General features: G+C 37.4%; 1 protein-coding gene across 1 annotated transcript in view; it reads right to left on the bottom strand.

Moving 5' to 3' along the window:
* LOC137296493 (uncharacterized) overlaps positions 1 to 17658 on the bottom strand; it is a 41995-nt gene that overhangs the window by 11673 nt on the left and 12664 nt on the right. Inside the window, exons 4-9 of the mRNA XM_067828281.1 lie at positions 16995 to 17033; positions 3309 to 3416; positions 3086 to 3160; positions 2509 to 2646; positions 1336 to 1449; positions 308 to 416 (exon numbers count right to left, since the gene is read on the bottom strand). Coding sequence (XP_067684382.1) covers positions 308 to 416; positions 1336 to 1449; positions 2509 to 2646; positions 3086 to 3160; positions 3309 to 3416; positions 16995 to 17033 — 583 coding nt within the window. The remainder of the gene's footprint in view (positions 1 to 307; positions 417 to 1335; positions 1450 to 2508; positions 2647 to 3085; positions 3161 to 3308; positions 3417 to 16994; positions 17034 to 17658) is intronic.

The following is a 17658-nucleotide window of genomic DNA, read 5'->3' as shown; positions in this document are numbered from 1 at the left end:
TTACATAGTATTGTAACACCAACTTAAGATAGCAGACGTATTTAACCCATGACTTACATAGTATTTCATATGTATCAATTTTAAACAGTATCTGGTGCAGCACTAACATGCACAATATCTCGATTACATGGTTACAAAGCCTTGAACAGCAGTGTAGGTCTATGATTCACCACTGACTTGCCCTACTTTGATAGGGAGGATGTTTTGTCACAATATCAATCACTGGATTATCTGGTCCAGACATGACAAATCCAGACTGCCATCAAAATATTACTGAGTGTGGTGTTAAACAGCAAGAAAACCTCACCATCACCCTCAAGGTTGAAGTAGGAGGAGATACACTCGTCCGGGCTGTAGTTGTGGGCTCTCAGTGAGGCTAAGATGTCCAGACGATCATTCCAATGAGGCAGCGCCTCCTACACGCAGCAACAAAAACATACAAAACATACCTTCATAAAACATTGTGTCGCGGCTCGGAGTGATTCAGAATGGATGCAAATGTTTCACATTGTGATTCCTTGAAGATGCAAAATTCTATGCTATTTGAACCATTACAAATTGTGGATTGCTACATTCCACTCATATTTCTTGTACAAAATACATTTAGGAACTTATGGTTTGAGTTTGAGTTTGAGTTTTTCTAATCTAATACTGAAAATCTCCTCCATTACAGGATGGGCTCTGAGCATGTGGAGTGATATGATGACAAAGTTTCTTAGAGGTAAGCTGATATAAGACATGTCCCAAGTGTTCGACTGTAAATGCAATAACTGCTTATTATCCGTGACTAAAAAACGGACAGTTCTTTTCCCGTTCAGATGTGAAATATTTTCAGTTTTTATTATTTTTCTGATGACTTATGAATGATTGGTGTCAAATTTCTGTTGGGATCTTGTTTCCTTCTCACATACTGACATGTCCACTGGGATATATGTTCAGAACACAATTATAAAGGGTCTTTGACAATTAAGTAAACAGAAATTAGAACCAGATTAATATAGGATGACTTACAGGTAAAACAGACTTTGAAAATATTCTGTGGCACATTTCCTTTGGCAAGCACCAGTTACCATACTTCCTGCAATATACCTCTGATCGAGCATTATGTATTGAGTATTGAGTATTGAGTATTTAGTATTGAGCATACTCACATCACTGAGCATTGAGTATTGAGTATCAAGCAATAAGTATTGAGTATTAAGTATTACGCAACCTACACAGTCAAGCCTACTCAGGTCCACCTGGCCAGACTGCCACACATAAGGCCATCTGGGATTCGAACCCATACCCTGAGAGTGAAGACCTAATGGCCAGCACACAAAGTCATCTGCCTACCTCCACCTGGTCCACCATGTTCTTGATGAGCTCATGGTGCAGCTCCCAGCCAATGGGAAGTTTCACCCATGACCCTGTCTCCTTGTCATAGTAACAGTGGCTGTACTGCTTCTCCTGAAACAGTGAGTGAAACAATGAGAGAGTGAGTGGAACAGTGAGAGAGTGAATGAGTGAGTCCTTGTCACAGTAACAGTGGCTGTACTGCTTCTCCTGAAACAGTGAGAGAGTGAGTGAGTGAAACAGTGAGTGAGTGAATGAGTGAGCCCTTGTCACAGTAACAGTGGCTGTACTGCTTCTCCTGAAACAGTGAGAGAGTGAGTGAAACAGTGAGTAAATGAATGAGTGAGTCCTTGTCACAGTAACAGTGGCTGTACTGCTTCTCCTGAAACAGTGAGAGAGTGAGTGAGTGAAACAGTGAGTGAGTGAATGAGTGAGTTCTTGTCATAGTAACAGTGGCTGTACTGCTTCTCCTGAAACAGTGAGAGAGTGAGTGAGTGAAACAGTGAGTGAGTGAATGAGTGAGTTCTTGTCATAGTAACAGTGGCTGTACTGCTTCTCCTGAAACAGTGAGAGAGTGAGTGAAACAGTGAGTAAATGAATGAGTGAGTCCTTGTCACAGTAACAGTGGCTGTACTGCTTCTCCTGAAACAGTGAGAGAGTGAGTGAGTGAAACAGTGAGTGAGTGAATGAGTGAGTCCTTGTCACAGTAACAGTGGCTGCACTGCTTCTCTTAAAACAGTGAGAGTGAGTGGAACAGTGAGAGAGTGAGTGAAACAGCGTCTGAGCGAAGGAGTGAGTCCTTGGCACAGTAACAGAGGCTGTATTGCTTCTGAGTGAACCATATTTGGTCATATCAGTGTCTATATTTATGATGAATACCTATTTGACATAAAACACAGCATCCCATTCATTACCACTCATATCTTCATCACCTGCTACTGAATCACTCATCACCTGCTATTGAATTCCCATCACTTGCTACTGAATTCCCCATCACCTGCTACTGAATCACTCATCACCTGCTACTGAATCCCTGTCACCTGATAGTGAATCCCCCATCACCTGCTACTGAATCACTCATCACCTGCTACTGAAGACCCAGTTACCTGAACCTCTATCACCACCTACAAAATTGTCCATCACTTGGTATTTAGGAAAACCAGCCAGACTCACAGTAAACATATATGTGCTGATCCGTCCCTTGCGTGGGTGGTTGATGATACCTTCTCTGTCGTCACGGTTTCTTGGTATGTTCGACTGCACTTGTTGAGACTGAGACCTTGACGAACTGGTTCCTTGACTTCTTCGATTCTACAAGGTCAAAGGACAATGATTGGCCAGTTTTGCTCAACAGAAGGAGACTGATTAAACATAAGCAAATCATTTACACAGTGGAAAGCCTGTTGAATGTCTAAAGGTGAATGAAAATTTTAAAGTTTTCACATTCATTTTAGATATCTTTCGAAATGATTTTCCACATTTAAAAATATTTTCTATGTTTTAACCTGAACAGATTTTTGACTTATGATGATCATTTTAGGAGAAGATAATCCAAAAACATTTTGACAAGTTCAACAATTTTAACAGAAGTTTACAAAACAACCTGCCATTTTCCTTCCCTTTTCTTCCTAAAAATATTTCAAAATTTATAGGCCAGTTGTCATGTTGAATTCTTTGACATTCAGGTAATTCCTGCTCTTCCTCAGCATGGATCACCTGGTTCCGTGGCCCCATCTAACCTCCTTCTTACCTGGTGTTCCTTAGTGACAGCATTAGTGGTCAGTTTCCCCTGCTTGTACCAACGCTCAGGGAACGGCTGCCATTCCTGGAACAAAAACACACTGACAGGCATCCATGGCAATTTACTGAGTTGGTATTTCTGTTGATCAACCTTTTTCAGTCATTGCTAATTATTGTTGTTGTTGTTGTTGTTGTTGTTTTTACTGTAATTAGTATTTCCAAAAGGCACTGACCTTGGAATGCCAATCATCCAGGTAGAACCGCATCCCGCCAGTGTACAGACACTGGTATTCTCGTCCAGTTTCATGTTCAAATGTCTCGAACACTATGTCCTCCCCTGGCTGAAATCAAAATGGCAAATATCAAACAAATTCCTTCCTGTCACTTACCAATGAAGGCAACTAATAAAACCACTGTAAAACTTTGAAGCAACTTGCAGTACATATGATTGGCTCACTATTAATATGAATAATGTCAACAGTTATTGAGCTTTTCATGCAGTTTCTACATTACACACAAAGAGCAGATGAGATCAGGTACCAGAAATTATCAAATGCAAAAGCATAACCGTTACTTTTACAGATTCATATGGATTGCATACTGACAATATCACAACAGATGTCAGCCTTACATAAAAGATGTGATGTTAAATATGTAGAGCCTAAGGTAGCTCTGAGACATTGTTAAACATCAGGGTGCAATGTCGAATATATAGAACCATAAGCACCTTTGTGACAGAAGAGATATCACTAATCATCAAGGGTGCAATAAGAAGTATGTTGCACCTTAAGCATTAATGTGACAGAAGAGACATCACTAATCATCAAGGGTGCAATGTCGAATATATAGAACCATAAGCACCTTTGTGACAGAAGAGATATCACTAATCATCAAGGGTGCAATAAGAAGTATGTTGCACCTTAAGCACCTTTGTGACAGAAGAGACATCACTAATCATCAAGGGTGCAATGTCGAATATATAGAACCATAAGCACCTTTGTGACAGAAGAGATATCACTAATCATCAAGGGTGCAATAAGAAGTATGTTGCACCTTAAGCATTAATGTGACAGAAGAGACATCACTAATCATCAAGGGTGCAATGTCGAATATATAGAACCATAAGCACCTTTGTGACAGAAGAGATATCACTAATCATCAAGGGTGCAATAAGAAGTATGTTGCACCTTAAGCATTAATGTGACAGAAGAGACATCACTAATCATCAAGGGTGCAATGTCGAATATATAGAACCATAAGCACCTTTGTGACAGAAGAGATATCACTAATCATCAAGGGTGCAATAAGAAGTATGTTGCACCTTAAGCACCTTTGTGACAGAAGAGACATCACTAATCATCAAGGGTGCAATAAGAAGTATGTTGCACCTTAAGCATTAATGTGACACAAGAGTCATCACAAAACATCAAGGATGCAATAAGAAATATGACAAAGGAGATATCACTAAACATCAAGGGTGCAATATGAAATATACAGAAATATTAGCACCTCAGTGACAAAAGAGTGAGTGAGTTTGGTTTTACACCAGTTTGCAATATGCCAGCAATATCATGGTGGAGGACACCAGAAATGGGCTTCACACATTGTACCCACATGGTGAATCAAACTAGGGTCCTCGGTGTGATGAGCGAACACTTTAAACACTAGGCTACCTCACTGCCCCTTATGGCAAAAGAGACTTCATAATCATCAAAGGTGCAATATGAAATATGCAGCTCCAAAAGCAACCCCAAAGCAGAGCTGACAGAAGGCATGCTTACGGAATAATACGAAAAAAGATACAGGTATTCTAAATAAATATTTATATTGGATGTAACAAAAATACCAAATGCAGACAGTATAACCATCTAATGCCATATGCAGACAAAAGCTAAGCCTCAGGCAATTTGCACCCATTATCTTTTCACTCTTTCAATCAATAAAACTGCAAGAATTAATGATTTATAAAGTAATAGATTCAATCCGTATTATGTTCCCATGGGATACATCTATATGCATCTCTCGCACTGCATTACCGAGTGTCACAATGGCTGAAACTGGAATCTCACTGAGGTTTGATATAAGGGAAGGAGTTACCAAGTTGTTGTTTGCACTCAAAATGGTCACAAATTCAATATGGTACCTGTATGCATTAGGAAAAATCATACAATCATGCAAAAATGGTTGTTTAATGATATTAACAAAAAATTTTAAAATATCAAACTGAAAAATATTTCTACTAATGAACTATGTATCAAATCTAATAAAAAGAATGATTTTTATATCATATTTGACCTATTCTGCCAAGACTGAACACAACAATATACACAAGGATGTACATCATTTCCATTCATAGTTAACTTAGGACAAAGGTTTCCTTTTCAAAGTTTAATTACTAAACACATTAAATATTTTATCTTCTCTTTTTGACATTGTCTTCAGCTAAGACAGTCATCAGCTAAGATTCTCTGTGAGTTCAAATATGGCTAGCTAGCTGGAAGGGTTACTTGACAAGATTATGTTTTCCACAAGACTATTGTTAAAGTGAAGAGGACCTGTGTTGGTTGTACAGCTGCAGCATCCTGTTGTCTGATACATGAACCGTGGAGGCGGTTCTACATTAGTTACAGCCATCACAGTTTAACACTAGACTAGCAATGCACTTGATCAACCCACCAGCATATGAAGGTGAACTTTGTTAATGGTTTACTGACTAACCACAGGGTTTTTACTCAACATAGCTGGTTGTAGGATGGAGGATGATGTAAAAAACCCATAATGCTCGTTGTGATCAATAAAGCCAGACCAATATTATTTCTTGTTTTATATATATTTCAACAGAAAACCTAAAGACTAAAACAAATCACCAGTCAAATATTTTACTTTGGGCAATTTCTGAAGCGTATATGGGGTAAAAAAATCTAAGAACAAATTTCTTGAAAGTTAACATTTTGGGGTCAATAAAAACATTAGAATATTTTTTCTTAAACAGGGAAAAGTCACTTTTGTGTTTCTCTCCTACTCTTGAAAACATATGACTGCCGGATCTTTAAAACAAGAAATAAATTGTTTTGACCTAATGTAAAATAGTATTTTGAAATAGTATTGTTACGAGGTGTGTTGGTTTTGTGGGAAAAAAAAGAAATTGAATTTTGTTGAAGTGGAGACTGTTGATAATTTGTATATAGTTGTGTAAGTTCATCTCCCTAAAACGGCTTAACCTGGACACAACATAATAGAATATACCAATAAAAACTACATAGTTTTTATTTTATTTTTTTTAATGTTTCATATTTCTAATCTTAAAAAAAATTGCTGATACAAAGAAGAATCATATAATATTAATATTGATTTCTGGTTGAGACTTGAATCCGAAGTAACATTTAATCTGTATTGACCGAGTCATTGACGCCAAACAAGAACATATATATCGAGGTGCCATTGTACGAAGCCATCTCAGTGTTAAGGTGATCGGAACTCCCATACCTTAACATAAACCTCTGACTGGTTCTTTGTACAACACCTCTGTCACTACAACTTTCTTCAGAGGCTACATCCTCAAAGACAGACTGAAATGTTTTCATTTCAATGATCTTTTGTCAACAGTTTGTCTTCTGCATGTGAAACAAAAGGAAAATCAATGCAATATTGGTTTCCTACTCCCAAGGCTGATCCACCCACAACAACTGTGAGTGCCAGTTAACATTTTATCAATATGAATGAACCAGTGAACATGGATCAATATAAGTAGTATCTACATATATCATGTTCAGCACTTTCACTGATATACTCACTAGTAAATACTTGTAAGTAAATTAGTTCTTTCTGTCAGTGGCAGCAATGATGAAAGCACTTTTAAAATGTCAGGGTCAGATTTTAGTAGCAAACACTGGCAATGATAAATGAGAATAACCTCACTTGTTGCTGTAAACAAACATAGCTAGTTTGATCATTTGAAATATTTCTGGATGAAATGCTTTGTAAATAACAAGAGGGTGATTCACGCAGTGTGCGAACTAACCCGTAAGCCCGTGGCTAGTAAAATCTCCACAGCCACTGGCCCAACTGGTTAGTGAATTTTTCTAGGGTTATTTTGTTAATATATCACTCTTTCCAACTTATGATACACTTTTAACTCATGCAAGATTATGACCTGGTACAATGTTAATGATATTAATAGTTTAATTATGAAACCTGTGCCATGCCCACAATATCTTCTCCTCATCTATTTTCCTTATCTTTTGCTTTGTTTTTACATTCAAATTTCAGCCTAGTGAATTATTTTGCAAGCCAAATTTCAGGCATAAATTCAGGCAAAAATTTGGAAACTATTCAAGGCATTTTATGATCAGACTTGTATCAAGTCAGAATGTATACATATTTGAAAATTCTGAATTTTTGCTGGCTTTCTGGATTCAAGAAAGGATAAATCCTCTTGCATGTCAACTGACATAACAGATTCTGGACATACGGGGGTGGGCTCACACAGTAATATTACAACTCATATGACACTAATATGTTTTTTTAGTGCACTGTATCCCCCCTTCTGGAGCCCCCCAAACTGTAGATGAGGTAAGTTGTGTTCAATGGTTGCTGTCCTCAAAATCAATATATTGAATGATTGATCAGCGTGTCAATACTCCTGCCCACAGAGCGTAGCAATGTACACTGCTCCCAGGGTTTCTGTCACATTTCTGTAGACTCTCGAGCATTTCTATTGAAACTTAATTTTGTTGTACCATGATCATTTCATAACACCACAACAATACTAGTCTGTTGACATACATCCTTTGAAGATATACCAATTAAAACTATTTCTGATAACATTTGCTGCTAGTGGGACTTATTTTTTTATTTTTCCAATACAATTTTCTTCACCTATAATTTAAAATTTATACTTAATCTTCATTGACAAATAGATAATGATTGTGTCATTTGAAAATCATCAATAACATCATATCTTGCATGAGTAAATAACAACAGAATTAACATTTGTGGTAAACAATTTCTAGTGTCTGGCAGATTTTCCAGTTCTCCAACAAGCAGCAAAAAATGCCTCTAATACTTAAACTATTTGTATGGCTGCAGTTAGAGCTTGTTGTCATGGATTGTCTAAACAACCTGTTACCATAAACACCATCATTACCAGGACTACTATTTAATGGTCCCCATGGAGACTGTCTGGGTATTGATGCAATGCTGGTTGTTCATGTTTTCCTTGACGCTGCAACTGCTTTGTAATTTGTAATTTGCTCAGTGTTAAAGCTTTAGTGCCACAGTTTCTTGAGCTGATGACATAGGGATTGATTACATTGTGGTGAACCAACTACTTCCTGCAGACATGGACAAGTCTACCCTGAAATGTTTGGGTGTGTTAAACTGACAATTCTTAGGGGTGTTAAGCGACAATAACTGGGTGCATTGACAATTCTTATGCAAGTTAACTGACAATACCTGTGTGTGTACACAATTCTTGTGGACATTAACTGGAAATACCTGGGTGCTGACATTATTCTTATGAAACTTAACTGACAATATTTGTGAGTGTTAACTGGTCATTCGTATGCAAGTTATCTGACAATACAAGTGTATGTTAACTGACAATGCTTGAGTTTATTGACTAACAATTCTTATGCATGATAGCTGACAATTTCATGTCATAAACATAGTAGATGTGATATTGGTATCTTCATCATGACATTCGGAAGTAGACCATATTTAAAGCTAGTGAGATCTCGCGAGACGAAATACCCATAAACCCTTCTTCATCATGGCCTCAATTGAATAGACGTGCGAGTTAGTCCTTAACTAAGGACATTTTCCCTTCTGTAGATTAGCATGAATATATATTTGACTGGATTTGATTAAAGTAACCAGTCTCTTTTCAAGGATGACATGCTTAAAATAGGTTTTACATTTGAATTGTCACTGAACCATGCAATGTAAACTGTGGCCTGATATGAAGCAGTTGTTTGACATTTACTACTTGCTAACACCCACAAGAATTATACTGGCAAACCTTGGACCAATTCTCCTGAGCAAAGTTAGGATTTGAACCAGGATCACAGATACCCACAAGCAGACCAAAGATAAAAGTCAGAAGGAAACTTGGATTCAAATACATTAGGATTATATAATCCTAGCATATCTAAGGAAGACAACTGAAACTAGCAAGCATGGATAATATCCTGACGTATCAATTAAACAAATCAGTTTAAACTGGTAATGTTGAACACATGAGCAGCAGATTGTGCCTCTGCTAAGGACCACAACTATGACACGAATGCCTTCCCACATGCAGTAGTGATACAACAAGACTCATGTGTTTACAAACAGAAAGCTGAGGTTATTATCGTCAGTGCTGGAAACTGAAGGGAGATCAGTTCATACCCTTCTCAACACATCTAAAGGGAATACGCTTGTACTTTTACTGGAATCAAATCAAATCACGTTGTCTCACACACTTGCTGTTATATGAAACAGTTTGACTCGTCCATTCTACACTTCCTAATCAGCTTTTTTGAATTCTGACCTAACCATCAGACAAGAAGAAGAAAACATACATCATGCATATGACATAAGAAAAACATTTAAATAATAAGTAATCAAACCAAAATCATTTGTCATATCTACATTCATGCATCCCTTTCTTCAGACCAGTCATCTTTTGCTGTCCTTGATGCTTCAAAATATTTCATGTTTGGGCAGTTATGCTTGCTACAAAATTCCAAATGAAACAAAATTGTTTGACTGGTCGGTGGAAGTCTTTAAATATATTCTGAACTCTTCAGACTACCGAGTGAGTTTGAGATAACCAAGAATTCAGAACATCCAGTTTAATGCATTAGATGATAGATACTGTAAGAATTGTGTCAGGCCAAATTGAGCATTTCAACATCAACTTAGACTTGATGCATCAAAGTTGAGACATCCAACTCTATTTCTTGTTCTTCTTTGCTCTGATTTCCATTCACTCCAGACATGATATTTCCTCAGGAAACAGTGCATGTGCTATGGAAAGATTCCTCAGTGAACAGCTTTACAGACATCATTTGACAGATGTGAGAGAGGTGTCAGACGGACTGGTAACTCTTACCTTCATGTCAGACAATTTAAGCTTCAACTGTTGCAAAAAACATAAAAGTGTTGATGTCATATTGTTGGAAACACTAGGTTCAACATATACACAAAAGATGGGGCTGGAATGGAACCAGTAAACTGGGATTTTGTGAGACTGTGCGTGATATATATGTTGCTTTGAACAGAATTTGAAGAATATACAATGGCATGCTGATTGATGTGGGTAGAGAGCAGAAGCATGATGCAGGTCGCAGATGTTTACCACATCATACATGTTCACACTGAAGTATAATCAGAACTGGAGTTGCTTGCAACAACTTGTCATTTCGCATGTATTTCTGTAAATGTCCTAAATACTATCATTCCAACTTCTTCCATTCTGAAAACATTCTCCTTGACCTTGACCTCAAACCTAGGCAGTTTATAAAGTGCAAGAAATATAAACCATCAGTGAATAATCAAATGATGTTTCATTATAACCTCAAAGCTGACCTTGACCTTTGACATGCTATCTACATTTTACATGGATTTTCTAATTATTTAAACAGATTTCAAATGCAAAGATTGCTATTGGAATCAGTCAGACAATCAGTGATGGTATCACTAAGTGTTTGAGTTTGAGGACATAAGGGTTTGACACCAGTTTGAACATTTTTCAAGGAATACGATTGTGGCATGTCAGCTTCTTGTGGGATGACAATATTTTGTGATGCATGTCTCTTTACATTACAGCAATGTGGTGATGTGTCGATCTGATGTGATGGTACCATGGCAATGTGGTGATGAGGTCTGATGATGTGATGTGGCAATATGGAAATGTGATGACATGGTAATGTGATAACGTGGGGAATTGATGATGTGCTGATGTGATGTGATAATGTGGTGATATGATGTGATCGTACCATGGCAATGTGGTGATGTGGTGATGTGGTGATGTGGCAATGTTATGATGTGGCAATATGGCAATGTGGTGATGTGGTCTGATGATGTGATGTGGCAATATGGAAATGTGGTGACATGGTAATGTGATAATGTAGGGAATTGATGATGTGGTGATGTGATGTGATGACATCAAAATGCAATGACGTGGTTATGTGATGATGTGGTGATCTGATAGTATCATGATGTGGCCATGTGTCAAAGAGGTGATATCATGATGTGTCAATGTTGTGATGTGATGATGTGTCAGTGTGGTGATGTGTCAGTGTGGTGATGTGATGATGCAATGTGTGAATACGGTGATGTAATTATGCGTCAATATGGTGATGTGTCACTGTGGTGATGTGATGATGTGTCCATGTTGTGATAAGATGATGAGTCAATGTGGTGATGTGATGATGTGTCAATGTGGTGATGATGTGTCCATGTTGTGATGAGATGATGTGATGATGTCCATGTTGTGATAAGATGATGAGTCAATGTGGTGATGTGATGATATGGCCATGTGTTAATGTTGTAATGTGATGATGTGTCAATGTTGTGATGTGATGATGTGTCCATGTTGTGATGTGATGTGATGATGTGTCCATGTTGTGATGTGATGATGTGTCCATGTTGTGATGTGATGATGTGTCCATGTTGTAATGTGATGATGTGTCCATGTTGTAATGTGATGATGTGTCAATGTGGTTATGTGATGATGTGTCAATGTGGTTATGTGATGTGTCAATGTTGTGATGTGATGATGTGACAATGTGGTTATATGATGTGACAATGTGGTTATGTGATGTGACAATGTGGTGATGTTGAGATGTGATGATGTGTGAACCAGAAACAGCAATTATGATTATCATGAGTAGTTTCTTACCTGATGGTTCTTCTAGAATGTTGCATGGAAACAAAAGATATAGGTTACTCAGACTTTATGTATCAACACTGATCACCTATTCATAATCAACTACTCCACCAACAAATGGAGCACAGACAATAATCTTTGTAAATTTCTTCTAGATGACATCTCAATCAAAACACATACCCAGAACATAAGAAAATGTTTAAAAAAGGGATCAGTCAGTTGTAACTAAATAAGTTGTCATGCAGTCAGATAAATTAACATTGATTGTCATGCAGTCAGGTGTAACAAGATTGGTTGTCATGCAATCAAATACAGTGAGATCGGTTGTGATGCAGTCAAATATAAAAAAAATTGGTTGTCATGCATTCAAGTGTAGCAAAAATGGTTGTCATGCAGTCATGTATAACAAGGTTAGATGTCATGCAGCCAGGTGTAACAAGATTGCATGTCATGGAGTCAGGTATACCAAAATTGATTTTCATGGAGTCAGATGAAACACAGCTGGTTGGTGTAAAGTCAAATATGGTTAGGGTTAGGTAGCGTTAAATATCATGGAGATATAAGCATGTTATAAAGAAGTTAAATATTGGATATATCCAGGTCTTCAAGACCAGAGTCACATGTCATAAATGTGGACAAAACAAGAATAGCTTTGATAACCCCTCTAATGAAAAAATGGAAGGAACAATAGTTAGGAACAGCTGTAAGAAGATGTAATCAATCTGTTTATGCTGTTAAATGTGAAATTGCCTGGGCATACCCATATCAGTTTATTATTGACACCCACAAAGTTTAAGGAACGGGTTGTCTCAAAGTAAACAGGTACTGGGAGAGTTTTGACATGGTCCTCTGTCATATTATTCCATATTTGGTTTAGTCAGTGGAGACCATACAAACACAGTGACAATGAAGATGTGTTGGATAATACCCTGTGTCACCATAGCAACAAAATACAAACAAATCCATAAAGGAGACAATCAGTAATTGGAGGATATTGGAAATCAAACCAAAAATAGACATCATCTACATAAAATATGTAAACCAGGCTAAAAGTGCTTTATAAACTAAAACCCAAAACTTGGAATTTCATATATATTTCTTGCATGTTATTAAGTATTAATTCAGGAATCATAATTATTTACAAAACTTTATATATATGTGTGTGTCTGTCTGTGTGTGTGTGCGTGTGGGTGTGTGTGTGAAAAGAGAGATAGAGACAGTATTCATATATACACATACATGTGTGTGTGTATATATATGTACATATACATACACAGACACACAGAAACCGACGCACACACACACTGACACACTGCCCATTGTCATGGAAGCATGAAGAAAACAAACTAAAATATTAAGATATAAATTTAACGGCTACAAATAATACAAATATTCTGGTATATGACTGTTAGATGGTACATGAAATATCATTTTCAGATGAAATATTGTTGTAAATACTAGCATGATGCAAACAAGATACAGAGACACAAAGTCTACCCTGACTGAGACACATGTACCATGTATGATAATCAAGGACACCAGAGTATCAAATCTGCCAATCACAAACATTTGATATTTCAAATGTGACAATGTCTGACACAAGTGTATAAGGTGTGATAATATTAGACACATGTGTACCAGGTGCAACAATATAAGACACAGGTGTATCAGTCTCTGAGATAATATCAGAGACCAGTATACCAGGTGTGAGAATACCAGACACAGGTGTACCAGGTGTAACAATATCAGACACAAGTGTACCAGCTGTTATAATATCAGACATACCTGGTGTGACACAGGTGAACCAAGTTCAAGTTCTAGTATATATACTAAGTCAAAAAAGAAACTTCACAAAATGTAAGTTTTAAAAATAATGAATACTTTTTCTCTGATGATATATCTATGTATCCGAAATGGGATCCCTATCTTTCGACTCTAGAAAAATGTTAGCAAAACCCACTAAAACCCATCCATTCATCACGCAAATGACGTTAGTGCCAAATCAGGTTTTGCACGTGCAGTCGATCACGTGATCTTCGCATCATTTGCGTATCTGTTTGCATTGGCCTCAAGAACTGAAAAAACACTTTTAAAACACAGTTCTAACAGTACTTTAAATGCCACGAATGTCAAATGTGCAATGTGAACGTGCCGTTGGCGGGAAGATCAGTTACTGACGTCGCAAGAGCAATGGGATGCAGCCGTTGTACTGTGTATGACTTACGAGGTTGGGTCGTCCACGTGTGACATCACGAGCAGAGGACCATCAGATCATCCTACGTCACCTATGTGACAGATTTCTGCCAGCTACACGAACCAGGGATGAGACGTCTAGAGGTCGACTGCCTCACAGACCATCCGAAATTGCTTGCGGGCTGCCAATCTCCATTCTCGATGTCCATATCGTGGGCCAATATTGACGCCATTTCATCAACGTCAGTGTCAGAGACTGGAATTGAGTCGTCTTTAGCGATGAGTCCAACTTTACCCTAATAGATCGACTGGCATAGAGTCTGCAGATGACGTTGGTATGCCCAATGTTGTGTACAGGAAGCCGAAAGATTCAGGGGCGGAAGTTGCATAGTGTGGGTTGCATTCTGTGGGAACGACCGTTCCCGACTTCTGGTCATCCATGGAAACCTCACAGCTGCTGCTTTCCGTGACCAGGTGCTCACACCTTAACTTGTTCCTTTCATGGCGGCTCATGGCCCAGGTCTACAGTTCCAGCATGATAGTGATCGGATGCATACCACAATGCTGACACGAAATTTCCTCCAAAACCCTGGAATCAACGCCATGGACTGGTCATCGAGGTCTCCTGACTGTAATCAATAGCGTATGTTCACTTGGGAGAAGGTTTCGTGGTCTTAGGAACCATCATCAGAATTTGCAGGAACTTGGTGCTGCCTTGCAAGAGCAATGGCTCAGAATCCCTAACCACGTATTCACAAACATCAGGCAATTGATGAGGAGACGGTGCTTGGCAGTAGTGAATGTGTAGGGCGGCCATGCACAATATTGAACTGAGAAATTTCAAATTTTTATTCTTGTGACTTGACAATCTGTATATCCATGTTTTGGAACAGCGGTGTAGCCTAACGGAACTGATTGTGGCACTGTCAGTGTATCGAGTACATCACACAGATCTCAGCAATGAAATAATAACAACTGAACCATCTTACCATCTCTTGTTCTTTTATAGTGCCCTGAAGAAAGAATGTGAAGTTTCTTTTTTGACTCAGAAATTTATAAGAAAACATATGGTGCATGTGCTGACCTTGAAGAGTGCATTATGTTTATGATAATGAATAGAGTTTAACAGAATTCAGGTATGGGTACATAAAAAATATGTTTAAAAAAACAACAGCATGGTTAAATGTATTATAAAACACAATCCCAGAGATACACAGGTAAATGTGTGGAAATATAGGAAGGTGGCATACATGAAACATAGGGATGTGGTTCAAAACAAACACAGGGTCTATAGCTCACCCTTTTTACATGGGATTTGAACATATTGTTATTCTTTTTAGAGTCAGTAAAAATAATCACTCAAATTGCCTCATTATGTTTAAGTCCTGAGACATTCCTTGTTTTGTATGTACCCTGACACAGAAGTCATTCCTTGTTTTGTATGTACCCTGACACAGAAGTCATTCCTTGTTTTGTATGTACTCTGACACAGAAGTCATTCCTTGTTTTGTATGTACCCTGTCACAGAAGTCATTCCTTGTTTTGTATGTACCCTGTCACAGAAGTCATTCCTTGTTTTGTATGTACCCTGTCACAGAAGTCATTCCTTGTTTTGCATGTACCCTGTCACAGAATGTCATTCCTCGTTTTGTATGTACCCTGACACAGAAGTCATTCCTTGTTTTGTATGTACCCTGACACAGAAGTCATTCCTCGTTTTGTATGTAACCTGATCCAAAAATCATGATCGTGTATCTACATGTACTGAAAATATCTGTGAGACCAAAGATGCAATATCTTAAACTATAATAAAACATAACATCCGTGGAAAGTCTAATGATGCAACAAACTGACAATAGATGTCCAATTATAAAGTGCAGAGAGGTCATACTACATATACTAGTATCAAAACAGAATATTTAAACAAATCACTTATAAAGGGAACTTAGGTTTTAAGTGTTTATTGTCTGAAGTGAGAAACTAAATCTATACCCTTTAGGTCACATTATTTTGCATTGCATGTTTTTACATTCACCCTTCCAGCCACACATTGTACAAGATTGAATAAATATAAAAATAATTAATTTAGGTTGCTGTATACTTTAGTTTTATTTCAGTAGATCTGAGAAAGCAGGAATAAATCTCTGAAATGTAAAACATGAAAGTGTGGTCTGAAAATACTTAGTGATGCTGCCATGCTTTATTCTTCTTCACAAACTGGCATATGGAAAAAATACCAGAAATTGTTCCCAAGAAAAGATACTTTTTCTGCCTTTTAACAAAAATTTCAACCTGTTTAATATAATCCAAAGAGGCCAAGTCAAACTGACTAATTCAAACCTTTCTAAAGCCAAGTGAGTTTGGCCTTACATCACTTTTATCGATGTTCCTGCTAAATTTGGGCAGATGTTTAAGTAGAACCTACAAGTAAGTTTAATAACAGTGGACACAACAATTAAGAAATATGGTTCGTTCTACCACCATGTATTGTGTAATAAAGCACACTTTCACCCTGAACTGTTATAGTTAAAGCATGAGGATGCTTGCATCCGAGTGCTTTAACGATATAATAGTTCAGGGTGAAAGTGTGCTAAGACAAGCGTTACTAGTAAAAACAAATGATGAACAGACTGGAATGGTGCAGCGACATCAACACATTGTGACGAAATGCAAAAAGTGCACATTATTGTCTGATAAAGTGTTGTCGATGCCTTTGATCTTTCACTGAAGCAAACTTAGAATGTGCAATAATGTCAGCCAGATCTGTGACCTGGGTGAACAAATCATACATGAATGAAATGTCTGCCACAGAATTCTAAAAGAAAAATGGTGATCTTAGTGGTTACCTTACCTCGTTTATTTCCAAGGCTTTCTGAGAAGTCTTTTGAGCCTGTTTATTGTATATCACAATTAAAGATTACTGGTAGCATATATAAGCTTAATAATACTCCATGAGTGTGTGACATTAAACTATCATACATTACAAGACAACAATTATAACACAGTACCATGCTTTGAAAGTGTATGATCAGATTGGTGCTATTAAATTGTTATTTTCTGTCAATGGTTTGTGTACAGACACTATTATAGCAAGAAAAGTTGTATTTTCATATATTTAATAAAAAAATCATCCATCCTTGAAAAATCGTGCCATATTTTCCCACAAAGATGATTCCGTATTCCTCATAACAGATGAGCAGTTTCAATCTTTCTTTAGTCCAAAACCTATTTTAACACTACGCAGAAACAACTGCCTTTGTACCATTTGTTTCAACTGAAAAATACAGGTAAGTTTTCAAAATCTCATGTCTGATGTTACACCTTTAACATTCACCACTTTCATCACAGGAACGGGAAGATTTTTGTTATGTATATATATTCAGACAGGTTGGCAGGTTTTTCAAATTTTCCCAGTATGTACATACACTTTGATGTTCTCATTTACCCCTTGATGTACAGTCATATCACTAATTTTATGGCAATGAAATGTTTTGTTTTTCTATTCATTTGTTAAT

The sequence above is a fragment of the Haliotis asinina genome, chromosome 9 (genome assembly GCF_037392515.1).
Source record: "Haliotis asinina isolate JCU_RB_2024 chromosome 9, JCU_Hal_asi_v2, whole genome shotgun sequence".
In the NCBI taxonomy this organism is placed as follows: domain Eukaryota; kingdom Metazoa; phylum Mollusca; class Gastropoda; order Lepetellida; family Haliotidae; genus Haliotis; species Haliotis asinina.
Note: the sequence above shows the minus strand (reverse complement) of the source record. Positions and strands in the feature narration are given on the sequence as shown.